The 14,005-nt window shown below is 36.7% G+C and overlaps 1 protein-coding gene across 6 annotated transcripts in view; it reads left to right on the top strand.

Moving 5' to 3' along the window:
* Nucleotides 1-14,005, top strand: part of USP25 (ubiquitin specific peptidase 25) — a 158,022-nt gene that overhangs the window by 79,419 nt on the left and 64,598 nt on the right. For all 6 annotated transcript variants that reach the window (XM_055567793.1, XM_055567791.1, XM_055567795.1 and 3 more), the window contains 2 exons: nt 5,590-5,663; nt 11,616-11,764. In XM_055567793.1, the coding sequence (XP_055423768.1) occupies nt 5,590-5,663; nt 11,616-11,764 (223 nt within the window). The remainder of the gene's footprint in view (nt 1-5,589; nt 5,664-11,615; nt 11,765-14,005) is intronic.

Raw genomic sequence — 14,005 nt, 5'->3', positions numbered from 1 at the left:
TGGAAACCCAAATGTTATCTGTATTATTTATAAGCTTTTTGGAATTTGTGGCCACAAATGCTGAGGTTTAAAACAAAAGTGAAGCTTCAACCCTTTAGCTTTCAGTTCAGCTCTAGTGTTCCTGGCTCTTAGTTCAATCCAGACTCAAGTTACTGTTGCTAAATACTGTAGCAGAAACTTTGGATGATGTCATAAATGGAGGAAATCATCATGGTTTTAATTCTGCCAGGATGTCTATCATTAAGGGCCAATTTTTTTTTTATTAGACAATTACTTATAAACTTATGTTGGAAGAAATCTCTCCAGATTATGGCACTAAATCTACAATATCTGAGGGAAAAATTCTGTTGCGGGAAACTTAGAATGTATCATTGAAAGCTGCTTCTTTTTTGGAATGTTAAGAAGTTTATGATGCTAACAGTTGTGGTCTGGTACTCTTCTTTTCTGTTCACCAAAATTCTTAAGTTGCAGTTTTCTTATAAACGTCAGTTTACTGGCCTTCAGTGCGGCATTAAATATAAGCTGTCTTTCTAACAACATATTTTCATGCCACAATGGTTGCTACCATAGCATTTTGCTATGAAATTGGTTAGACTTGTGAAACCTGCTTTCTAGGTATTTTCTTTCTTTATGTTAGTTTCATTTGGTAAATCTCCCCATCCTGATGCTGAACTGAATCTGCTATTGATGCTTTCTGAAACCTGAGTTCCAGCTCCAGTGAAGATCATCATGTCTATGATAAGCTGTTTTCTCAACTTTTGAATGTTCTAGGCCTTTAGTATATTTCTTTCTGCTCCTTTTTTTTTTCCTTGGATGGGATAGTTCTTTAAGGTGCAGTTACCTTTTTTCCCCCCATTCTTTTTAAGGAGGTATTGGCTGAATTCTTAATAGTTTAACCTGCCTCTAAACCTCTACCTTGTATGGAACCAGTTCTGTTTGATGGCCAAGTGTCTTCTCTCTCTTGTTGCTTGACTTTGTTTTCTGCCCTATCCCTCTATGCTGTCTTAATAGGTCTGTCATAATGAGAGTTAGTGAAATATGAGTTAGGAGTATGCCCAAGTAGTTTATTTTCACAGAGGCATTGCCCACCTTCACCTCTTTTGTGTTGCAGAAGTCCACCAGGGTTCTGTCCTGTCAGACCAAGAGACAGCCTGTGTGTGAACTTCATCTGCAATTGTCCACCCTGGCTCCTCTTTAGTAAAATTCATGTTCCTTGTACTTTTCCTTAGAGTTCCAACCCCCAAAGTTTATTGAGCATGTTTCCCCAGAAGGTGAATGCTATCTGTATCCCCATCTATGGAAGCTGAGTCTCTTTGGAGTTATCTCTGTAATTCTTTGAGTACTTTACCCTGAAGTCCCTAGTTCCTCCTCTGAAATCTGTCCAGACTTTCTGTAATCACCTCACATAGTAGCCTCTTTTCAACACAGCTCCCTGATGGCTGTCTCTCTCTAGACTGCCACTTGGCTGTTTCCTGAATCCTGGTTATTTCTGAAAGGATCATTCTTTTCTGGTTTTGGAGATCTTTCCTTATTTTACTCATTTTACTTCTAAAAAATTTTTTTGGGTTTGAGTGTCAACTTTTCTGGTCTAGTAACTAACAAGTTACCAAAGATCAAATTGCCAACATGCGCTGGATCATCGAAAAAGCAAGAGAGTTCCAGAAAAACATCTATTTCTGCTTTATTGACTGTGCTTAAGCCTTTGACTGTATGGATCACAATAAACTGTGGAAAATTCTTCAAGAGATGGGAATACCAGACCACCTGACCTGCCTCTTGAGAAACGTGTATGCAGGTCAGGAAGCAACAGTTAGAACTGGACATGGAACAACAGACTGGTTCCAAATCGGGAAAGGAGTACGTCAAGGCTGTATATTGTCACCCTGCTTATTTAACTTATGTGCAGAGTACATCATGAGAAACACTGGGCTGGATGAAGCACAAGCTGGAGTTAAGATTGCTGGGAGAAATATCAATAACCTCAGATATGCAGATGACACCACCCTTACGGCAGAAAGCGAAGAAGAACTAGAGAGCCTCTTGATGAATGTGAAAGAGGAGAGTCAAAAAGTTGGCTTAAAGCTCAACATTCAGAAAACAAAGATCATGGCATCCAGTCCCATCACTTCATGGGAAATAGATGGGGAAACAGTGGAAACAGGGTCAGACTTTATTTTTTGGGCTCCAAAATCACTGCAGGTGGTGACTGCAGCCATAAATAAAAAGATGCTTACTCCTTGGAAGGCAAGTTATGACCAACCTAGATAGCATATTAAAAAGCAGAGTCATAACTTTGCCAACAAAGGTCCATCTAGTCAAGGCTATGGTTTTTCCAGTAGTCGTGTATGGATGTGAGAGTTGGACTCTAAAGAAAGCTGAGCGCTGAAGAATTGATGCTTTTGAACTGTGGTGTTGGAGAAGACTCTTGAGAGTCCCTTGGACTGCAAGGAGATCCAACCAGTCCATCCTAAAGGAAATCAGTTCCTGAATGTTCATTGGCATGACTGACTGATGCTGAAGCTGAAACTCCAATACTTTGGCCACCTGATGTGAAGAGCTGACTCATTTGGAAAGACCCTCGTGTTGGGAAAGATTGAAAGCAGGGGGAGAAGGGGAGGACAGAGGATGAGATGGTTAGATGACATCACTGACTCAATGGACATGAGTTTGAGTAACTCCGGGAGTTGGTGATAGTCAGGGAGTCCTGGCGTGCTGCAGTCCATGGGGTCACAAAGAGTCAGACACAACTAAGTGACTAAACGGAACTGAACTAACAAGTTTTCTCTCTCCTTTCTTTAAAACTGTTTTAAAAGAATCTAGAACTTTCCTATTTCATCTGGAATCACAAGCCTTACTTGAAGCGCTTACTTCTCATTTATTTCTCAGTAGTTTTGTTTTTGCTTTACTCTTTATGGAGCTAAAACTTTTTAAAGTTTAAAAGATTGGGAAGCACTGAGTACTGTATCAGTTGGTCTAAATCTTTGAACTCTTTCTGTACCAACCTGATTCCTGAGGCTGCGGTGTCCTGATACAAGTTTTCTTTGATGATTTCTTTTGGCCTTTGATATTTGTGATATTCGTGTCAGTCTTTCTTTTCTTCATACAAGTGGTGGATATAATCATTTCTATTATAGAAGTCTCAGGTGTTTTAAATTGCTCTTCACTTGTGCTCCTTGCACTTTTGTTGATAACAACAGTCTGGGTCCCTGAGATTCAAAGCTTAAATGCACAGTAAAGAATAAGACCTCTGAGAGTTTGCAAAGAAGGACAGGGTAAAGAATTTCTGGAAAATTTGTCAGCCTGATTCCTTAGGGAAGGTCAGTGCATACTGCAGGTCAGTGGAGAGAAGACCAAAATTTAGATACAAAGAATTGATAAGATACTTGGAAAGAGCATTCAGAATTAGTACAGCTGCTCTTACACATTTTCTTCTGTCAAAGACATCAACCTGGTATGTCATTGCTCTTTCTGTGTAGTATGTGTGTGAAAATAAGGAGAGAATCCAGGAATGTTGTTTTTCTGTTGGGTTAGCCAAAAAGTTCTGTTAAGATGTCACGGAAAAACCCGAATGAACTTTTTGACGAACCCAGTACACGAGAGTATGATGCATGAAAATGGAGGTACTAATCTTTATGTCTAAAGATTCGTGGACTTTTACATCAAGAGTGACAGTCTTTCTGTTCTTCCTCTTCCCCATATCAGATGACAGAGGCTTCATCTCATCCCAGCCTTCTGGGATCACCACATCAGTGAAAAATATATTGGCTCTCAAAGTTACAGACCAGAAATGACACACATTACCTCCACTCACATTTTGTTGTGCAAAGCATAAAAACAACAACGACCAAAAAAAAAAAAAAAAACCCAGAAAATAACCAAGTATTGAAATGTGAAAAAAATTGAAACTTTTTTGCACTGTTGATGGAAATGTAAAATGGTGCAGCTGTTGTGGAAAACATTATGGTTATTCCTTAAAAAAATTAATAGTAGAATTATCATTTGATAGAGGGACTCCTTTCTCAGTGTATACATATATCAAATCATTATGTTGTATACTTCAAATATCTTACAATTGTTTGTCAATTGCATTTATAAAGATGGAACAGCAAAAATTAACCACATGATGATCCAGCAATTCCACTGCTAAATTTAAATCCAAAAGCATTTATGGCAAGGTCTCAAAGAGATGCTGCACACTCATGTTCATAGCAGCATTCTTCACAATAGACAGATGTTGAAAGTCACTGATTATGTCCATAGATGAATGGAAATACAAATGTGGTATACATATACAATGGAATATCCTTAGCAAGTAAGGAAACTCTGACGCATGCTACAACATGGATGAACCTTGAAAACATGGTGCTGAGTGAAATAAACTGGTCACAAAAAGACGACCACTGTATTTCCCTTATACGATGTGTTTAGAGTTGTCACTTTCAAAGAAACAGAAAGTTAGAATGGTGGTTACCAGGGCCTGATGGGAGGACGGAATGTGAAATTGTTTAATCGTTTTCTCAAGCTGAAATTAGTTCTAGAGGTTGGCTCCACAACAGTTGTATACTTAACACTGCAGAACTGTACACTTAAAGATGGTTAAGATGGTAAATTTTATATTGTGTGTATTTTATCACAATTCAGGTTTTTTTTTTGTTTTTTTTTTTTTTTTCAAATTTAAATAGAAAGTAGATCGGAAAGTGCTTCTTACTATGTATCTGAAAGTAGAAGGCTGGAAATCTTTTTGTACAGCACTAATAACCACCATGCTACCTCGGAATTGTTGGAAGGCTTAAGTGAAGTATTTCCCTCCAGTTGTTTTATGGTTTAAATGGGGGTGCATGTAACACATCAAGAGATAAATAGTATCTTTCTCTCTTTTTAAAAAGCAAATCAGTTTTATTATTTTAAACACAAAATTTATGAAGAAAAAGTCTCTGTACAGTTGTGGATAAAACATGCTTTTATATACCAAGGCCAAGGTAAACTTTGTGTTTTTAGATCACAGGGTACAAAACATTAAAGACAAAGTTAAAAATTTCTACTTGCTTCAAGCCAAAAAAAAAAAACACAAGAAAACAAATTTATATGTTAAAGAATTTGGAAAATTCACAGATGCCTAATTTTACCAACAACATGAAACTTGACAAAAGATTGGCGTACCTCTTTAGCTACTTGATTCAAAACTGGTATTTTTTTATTTCACTGGTAATGGCCAGTGTGCAAGAGTGGTTTTTCCTCCTTCCCAACAAGTCTAAATAAGCATGTGTTGTATACTAAAAGCCCTACAAGATAATGGAATGATCAGGTACTTTGTGAATACAAACTAGGTTCATATCTTCTTACAGTGAGGTCCCACACAGTTTTTAACCGTTATAGCAGCTTTGTGAGTTTAATATCCTCAGCTGACACGTGAAGAAACAGAATAAATTTAAGTATCTTGGCTCAACACTAAATAGCAGAGCCAAACACATAATAACCACATAAACGTTACTGTCTTGGCATCTATTATTGTTCTTTTAATGTTTTCTCTATTACAGTTTTAAAAATTAAAAATTGTAGTCACATTTATAATTTTAATGTGATTTTTAGGGATGAAGACAAGCCAAAGAACCCCATGGTAGAGTTGTTCTATGGAAGATTCCTAGCTGTGGGAGTGCTTGAAGGTATAGTTGCATATTTACTTCTTTACTACAACTGAGATATTATTCATTGTTAGGTCCTTTGTCACAATAGTGACTTTATTTATGAAATGGTTTTTAATTTGACTTCCTATGTCTGGTGGTTTCTGTTAACATTGCTAATGCTAATCATTTATATAGAAAGCAAAGAATTACGTGCATCAAGGAAAGTGCAGAGTATATTATCACATGCTAATTAATACTCAGTTAATGTTGATCTGATGTTCTTTCCTTGGGAAAAGTTCTATGATACTGTGAATTGTTAAGGTGGCAGTTGGTGCCCTTTTAAAAAATAATATTAGAGTTTAATACTGGGCTTGGTATAATGATCACTGTTTTTGAGGGTTTCATGTCTATGCAAGTTAAAAGCTATACTTAGCAATTTAGCATAGTTCCCATTTAGGGGGTGATTATAAAATTCTTTAGAATATAGTTTTCAAGGAAGATTTGTACTCTTATCTTTAAAAAAATCAGTTAAAAGTGGTAATATTCCTATTAGTCAAAATCCAGCCTATGGGGTTACTCTTTGGTTTTCCTAACAAGGGCAGGAAACTGACTCATAAAATATACGTCAAGTAATAAAATCACTTAAGTTTCAAAGCATACATTTTTGAAAAACTATATTTCCCAAATGGTCCTATGGATCAACTTTTGAAAGTTCGGGGATTTGCTTTTTCTTAAAGATCTTAAGTGATGGATTGCCATGAAGTTTTGTTTGACTATGATTTTATAGTTTGAGATTTGGAAAAAGGCAGAGACTAACTTGGGATTTAGATGCGCTAAAGGTTATCCTGAGTTGTCAGTACATTTTGTTTGCCTCAAATGCTAAATATTCATTATATAAAGAGTGGGATATTTTATATAGTGACTTGTATTCCTATTTAGGGTGTCCATACTGTCATACTAGTTTTTATTTGAGGTAGAACACTATCTGTAGAAGTTGAGGAGCTCTAATCAGGTTGTGACTGTGTGCTGTTGATAATATTGTACTAGTCGTGAGCACGTCTATCTTTATTACCTGGATTCTTAGAAGGAATTATTAACATTTCTCTATCAGCGTTGAAGTCTTTGTACTTGGTTTTGATATGTTGTTTCAATGTTGCTGTGCTGTATAAATGTGATTTCAGTACATTTCCAGGTGAACTATGTATTTGCTTTGTTAACAGTATATTTTAGAGCACTTTCTTGTCATTTTTACATATATCTTCCTAATGCATTTTTTTAGACTAGTGACTCTGAGGTAGGGTAATTTTCAGTTTGTTTACTAAAGTCCTCTGTTGCATAAGCTCATTCAACTCTACCAGAACTTCCAGGCCGTTGATCCCTCCATTCTGTTCTCAGCCTTTTCCTTTCCTTCCTTGTCCATTATGATCCTCCTTATACATTGCTAAAACTCTTTTCCCCCTTTCCCTTCTGGCACCCCCTCTCTGACTAGTCTCAGGCCCTCGTGGAATTATTTTCTTCTCTCTGCATGTACTGAGAACCTGACTGTTGTTAGGAGGAAATCATTCAAATGGGCTAATTGTAGTGTATCATGGAGTTGCAGTGACTCTAAGCTTCACTAGTCCCAATGCCGTAGCCCTCCCTGGCACTCATCTTTGTCTGTCTTCATCCCTGTCTTCTTTCCCATTTTCTGCAATAGCAATTTCCAGTTTCTCTATGTTTAATATAATTTCTTTGTCTCTTCATTTTCTGAAAAAGTCCTTACCTCGGATTTCATAGATTGACATTGAAATTTATGAAACCTAACCGTGGATCCTGGCTAAGGCCATGAATCTAATTTTGTGCTTATAATTTTTTTTTTTTGGTCATAGTTCTTAAAAGTGACTTCCTCGGATTTATGAGCTTTAGGCTTCCCAACCTGGATCCATTCCTACCACCACCACATTCTTTTCTTTGTCACTCCAGGTAATAAAGGAATTATTTTGTCTAATATCAGTTGGCTGTGTGTGCTAAGAATCTCATCTTTCCATGCTTTCTCTCAGGTCTTTTTCTATCCTTTATCTTGCTTTTATTTCTGTATTTTTCGCTTCTTCCTTTCACTGTGTCATTCACATCAATATTTAGACATGATCTGATATTCCATATCTTTAAAATTAAAAAAAAAATCCCTTCACATGTTCTTTTTCAGTTAATCTTATTCAGAAATAATCTCCTTTATTTAAAGATAGGATCTTGTTTTTATCTGCTATCTCTCCATTTATTTGACCTATCCCATTTTTATTTCTGGCTCCAGACCTCTTCTAAAAGGGGCTTTTGAAGGTTATTGATTTCCTAAATGTGTTAGTCCATTGGAAGTCCATTGGATCCCTCTCAATTCTCATTGAATTCTTATCAACTATTAATGTGGTTGACTGCAGGTCCTTCTCCTCCTCCTCCTCCTTTTACCTGCTTTTTCGTTGAAAATACTTCTTTGGCTTCTAGTGCAGCATATTATCTTGGCTTTCTCATGCCTCTGTTGATACTTTTTAGGAATTATATTTGTAGTTTCTTTCTATATCTAAATGTAAGAGAGCCTTGGGACTCAGCTTAGATCCTCTTCCTCTTCTTATTTACTAATTCCTTGGGCAATCTTATTTACTCCCTTGATTTCCTGCTATGAATAAGCTACTACTTATTCAGTTTATAGCTTCACATCAGTATTAGTTACTGACTTATTTATGCCTAGCTCTTCTCAACATGAAATATCATGGGCCATTCTAAGCCAATGATTTTCCCTGCTGCCTTAACACAAAAGTAAAAAAAAAAAAAAAATCCTCTACTCTTCCTTCACTGGTGCCCTTTTCAGTACTTAAAAATCAATTCAGTTGTTTATGCTTAAAATCTGAATATCATTCTTGGTACTTTCCTTTCTTTTCTATTCCCCATCCTGACTATGAACCAGTCAATCAAGTCCTATTGGTGTTTCCTTTTTATATATTTATAAATGTGTGTATGTGTTACTTCATCTGTTTTTATACACTTTTATTATTTTTTTTGATTAATTAAGTTTTATTGGATTAAAGAATGAATAAACTAATAGTTATTTAAGTCTTTATACTTCAGAAGGGACACTCGCAAATATTTTTTTTTCTTTCTTTTTTTTTTAAACTTTACAAAATTGTATTAGTTTTGCCAAATATCAAAATGAATCTGCCACAGGAATACATGTGTTCCCCATCCTGAACCCTCCTCCCTCCTCCCTTCCCATACCATCCCTCTGGGTCATCCCAGTGCACCAGCCCCAAGCATCCAGTATCGTGCATCGAACCTGGACTGGCGACTCGTTTCATACATGATATTATACATGTTTCAATGCCATTCTCCCAAATCTTCCCACCCTCTCCCTCTCCCACAGAGTCCATAAGACTGTTCTATACCTCAGTGTCTCTTTTGCTGTCTCGTACACAGGGTTATTGTTACCATCTTTCTAAATTCCATATATATGCGTTAGTATACTGTATTGGTGTTTTTCTTTCTGGCTTACTTCACTCTGTATAATAGGCTCCAGTTTCATCCACCTCATTAGAACTGATTCAAATGTATTCTTTTTAATGGCTGAGTAATACTCCATTGTGTATATGTACCACAGCTTTCTTATCCATTCATCTGCTCATGGACATCTAGGTTGCTTCTATGTCCTGGCTGTTATAAACAGTGCTGCGATGAACATTGGGGTACACGTGTCTCTTTCCCTTCTGGTTTCCTCAGTGTGTATGCCCAGCAGTGGGATTGCTGGATCATAAGGCAGTTCTATTTCCAGCTTTTTAAGGAATCTCCACTCTGTTCTCCATAGTGGTTGTACTAGTTTGCATTCCCACCAACAGTGTAAGAGGGTTCCCTTTTCTCCACACCCTCTTCAGCATTTATTACTTGTAGACTTTTGGATCACAGCCATTCTGACTGGTGTGAAATGGTACCTCATAGTAGTTTTGATTTGCATTTCTCTGATAATGAGTGATGTTGAGCATCTTTTCATGTGTTTGTTAGCCATCTGTATGTCTTCTTTGGAGAAATGTCTTTTTAGTTCTTTGGCCCATTTTTTGATTGGGTCATTTATTTTTCTGGAGTTGAGCTGCAGGAGTTGCTTGTATATTTTTGAGATTAGTTGTTTGTCAGTTGCTTCATTTGCTATTATTCTCTCCCATTCTGAAGGCTGTCGTTTCACCTTGCTAATAGTTTCCTTTGATGTGCAGAAGCTTTTAAGTTTAATTAGGTCCCATTTGTTTATTTTTGCTTTTATTTCCAATATTCTGAGAGGTGGGTCATAGAGGATCCTGCTGTGATGTAGGTCAGAGAGTGTTTTGCCTATGTTCTCCTCTAGGAGTTTTACACTTTTATTATTAACTCCTGATTCCATTCTACTTTTATTTATAGATGGATTCTGTATAGTCACATACCAGCCTTATCACTTAACAGAAACCATAAGGATTTTTCTGAGATATAAATCTTAGCCTCTATTCCTATATTTAATTATTCAGCAGTTTTCCATTATAGTCAGAATATACTAGGAAAAAAATCCTTAACAAGGGCTACTAGACTTGGTTAAGAATTTTGTTTTGATTCTGCCACCTAACTCTTCATTGTCATATCCATGTTGCTCCCCTAAGCTATACTTCCTTTCCCGTAATTCTTTAAACATGCCAAATTCTCTGCAGCCTGAAAGTTTCTACCTGTACTGTTCTTGGCCAGGGATACTCTGGCTCTCCAATTCTGGCCTGGCCACCTCCTATTCACCTTTGCAGTCTCAGCATAAATGTCATTTTCCTGTGGAAGTCTTCCTTGCTTTTCCCTCCAGCCCTAAAGTCTAGATTTGCTCCCCTTCCATGTCTTCTCACAGCACTCTATCTCACCACACCTTTTCTGACATCTGTAATAATATTTGTTCACAGCCGTATGTGCAATTAATGTGCATATTGCATTTTTCCAAGAGGCTAAAAGTTTCCTCAGCTCAGAGACCCTATAACTTTTGTATGCTGCTATGTATGTTCTCAATGTTAGTCCAGTATCTTGCCCTTAAAAGGTACTATTTTAAAGAATAAACATATACACACACATACACAAATATAATCACATATACACATATGAGTGTGTAATTAATATCTATAGCATAGCTGTATGTGAATATACTTACATGCATGTAGAAGCCAGTAGGAAAACAATAGTAACTACAGCTGTCTGAAATGTTGTTCAGTTGCTCAGTCTTGTCCAACTTTTTGCGGCCCATGGACTGCAGCATGCCAGGCTTCCCTTTCACCATCTCCTGGAGTTTGCTCAAACTCATGTCCATTGAGTCGGTTTTGCCATCCAACCGTCTCATCCTCTATTGTCCCCTTCTCCTCCTGCCTTCAGTCTTTTCCAGCATCAGGGTCTTTTCCAGTGAGTCAGCTCTTCACATCAAGTGGCCAAAATACTGGAGCTTCAGCTTCAGCATCAGTCCTTCCAATGGATATTCAAGGTTGATTTCCTTTAGGATTGACTAGTTTGATATCCTTGCAGTCCAAGGGACTCTCAGGAGACTCTTTCAGCACCACAGTTTGAAGGCATTAATTCTTTGATGCTCAGCATTCTTTATGGTTCAACTCTCACATCCGTACATGACTGCTGGAAAAACCATGGCTTTGACTATACAGACCTTTGTAGGTAAAGTAATGTCTCTGCTTTTTAATATGCTGTCTAGGTTTGCCATTGCTTTTCTTCCAAGGAGCAAGTGTCTTTTTTAATTTCATGGCTGCAGTCACCATCTACAGAAATTTTGGAGCCCAGGAAAATAAAGTCTGTCACTGTTTCCATTGTTTGCCCATCTATTTGCCTGAAACGTAAACATTTATATCCCCATCTATTTGTCTGAAACATAAACAGATATAGTTTTTAGGTTGAGGAGATAAATATGCATTTATTTACTTTTTAGAAGCTAAAAGGCCATATTGAGGAATATGAATTTCTCCTCTCTTATAGGTAAAAAATTTGAAAATACTGAAATGTTTGGTCAGTACCCACTTCAGGTCAATGGATTCAAAGATCTACATGAATGCCTAGAAGCTGCTATGATTGAAGGAGAAATTGAGTCTTTACATTCAGAAAATTCAGGAAAATCTGGTCAAGAGGTGAGTTTAGCATCTTCATTCCCCTTCCCTATAAGTGTCTTCTACAGTGTTGTGAAGTTAAGGCTCTAACTGTATAGCTACCTAATAATTGAGAGAATAATCAGAAAATGTTTTTGAATTTAATTATGGTAATTTAGACATTTGGGGGAAAACTGCAGAGTCAATACAGTCTATAATCTACGTTAACTTTTCGTTTAAAGTGTTTTCTCAAAATTTTATGTTAAAATCGTCACTTAGGACATTTTTCAGTCTTTTAAGACTTTTTCAGTCAAGGTACCAGCCATTACAGCATGCTAGTGCTGGTAGTAAGGAAGGAAAACACTGATGTTAGAGTGGAATTCTGTATAGAGATATGTTACTTATATCAAATATGTTGGAATGTGTCAGGCCCAAGGAGGCAACACCACACTCCTTTTCTTGTAAAATTACTGTGTAATTGCCTGAAAGACAGATGGAAAAACTTGCTTCCTCAAGAAAGAGAATTAAAATAGATATTACACACCTATTTATCTGTCTCCACTGGTCTCTGTCTTGTAATCTATGTTCATCTCTCAATTCATCTCTCTAGCTCCATCTGTATATCCTTTCATCCATATATTCATCTAGAATATTAGAAAGGAAAGGATGGATCATGTGCTCCAAAATCATTAAGCAGTTGCTGCTAGCTGTCTAGATGTAAGCTCTGTAGGGGTCTTCATGTGTGCCATTCACCACTCTGTCCCCTGAATAGTATGGTCTCTGTCTTATAACCGTGTTACCAGCAGATAAAAGTACATAATATGTGTTGACTGAGTGAAATGTCTCAGTAATATTAAAAAAAGTTTCCAAGGTTTTTATCTTTGAATAGGCACTTAATAATTATTAAGTGATTGCATCTCTGTTTATCTAAAGAGGGACTAGGTTCTTATATCTTTGAGAATCAATTGTTTTTGTTTGAATTACGTGCTTTTTAAAAAAGATGTAATTTCTAATGCCATCCTCATCTCCTTGTGTCCCCTCACACATTCAAACAAAAAGGAAGTAAGTATTTATTATTTTTTGCCTTTTTCTTTTTTTGAGAGAGAGAAAATATTTGAAATAGTTTTTCTGTCTATATGCGGTTTAGTTGCTAAGTTATGTCCAATTCTTGTGACCCCATGGACTAGCCTGCCGGCTCCTCTGTCCATGGGATTTCCCAGGCAAGAATACTGGAGTGGGTTGCCATGCCCTCCTCCAGGGGATCTTCCCAACCCAGGGATCGAACCCATGTCTCCTACACTGCAGGCAAGTTATTTACCAACTGAGCCAATGGTAGCTGTGCCTACATCATGTGTCTACATCATAGATCGTTTACTTCATTGATTCTCAGCAGATGCCTAGATTCCACCTCAAAGCTATCAAATCAGAATCTAGGGAAGGGATATGGTACATGAGCGCCAGAGCTCCACAGGTGACTCTGATAATAGACCTTTAATTAAGACTACTTAAATTAAGCTTATTTATCTTACTGATTGGGCAACAGATCCTTAAACTTTAGAACTTTCCAAGGATCCTGAAGTAGAACAGGAAAACAGAGCTTTGTAAAGTGCAGTCTGTTTGCTATTAAATAGAAGAATGGTGAATTTGTGCAGGGAGAGAAGGAATGGCCTTTTCCTTACAATGTTACAGTAGCTTATAAATAAAACATGATTTATTGGTAAATAATGTAATAATAAGTAAATAATATTTCATATTCCTAGCTTTTGGAAATATTTTTCTTACATTGATTCTGAATGTCATCATTTATTTTTTAGAAGATTTAGTTTGTTCTCTGTCTTTGGCTTCGTACTCTGACTACCCTATACTGCAGTATATATTTTCTGCCTAGATTTTCCCACGTAGCCTAAGGTATACAGTGACTTATCATCTTCTCTAGTCTCTAAATTCAGTTCCTAAGATAATAGGAACTGAATAATAGCTAGTTCCTTAATAATAGCTAATATGATTACCTGTGATTCCTAGTTCAGTTGCCTAGATTTGCTGAACATGGTAGTTTTAATAAGTCAGCCTAGTTTAAGTGACTATCACTGACCAGAGTAGAATATCTTAAAAGTTTTTAGTAACGCCCTTAAATAATAGTTTCATTCCATTGTGTCCTTCAGAAAAACCTATTTTATTTCTCTATGAACACCAATGAGTAGCATTTTAGGCTTGTTTCTAAATTGGCATAACCCCTGATGTTAATACCTTTTATTTCTTATGCTATTATTTAATAAAAATTAT

The sequence above is a fragment of the Bubalus kerabau genome, chromosome 2, assembly GCF_029407905.1.
Source record: "Bubalus kerabau isolate K-KA32 ecotype Philippines breed swamp buffalo chromosome 2, PCC_UOA_SB_1v2, whole genome shotgun sequence".
NCBI lineage: Eukaryota > Metazoa > Chordata > Mammalia > Artiodactyla > Bovidae > Bubalus > Bubalus kerabau.
Note: the sequence above shows the minus strand (reverse complement) of the source record. Positions and strands in the feature narration are given on the sequence as shown.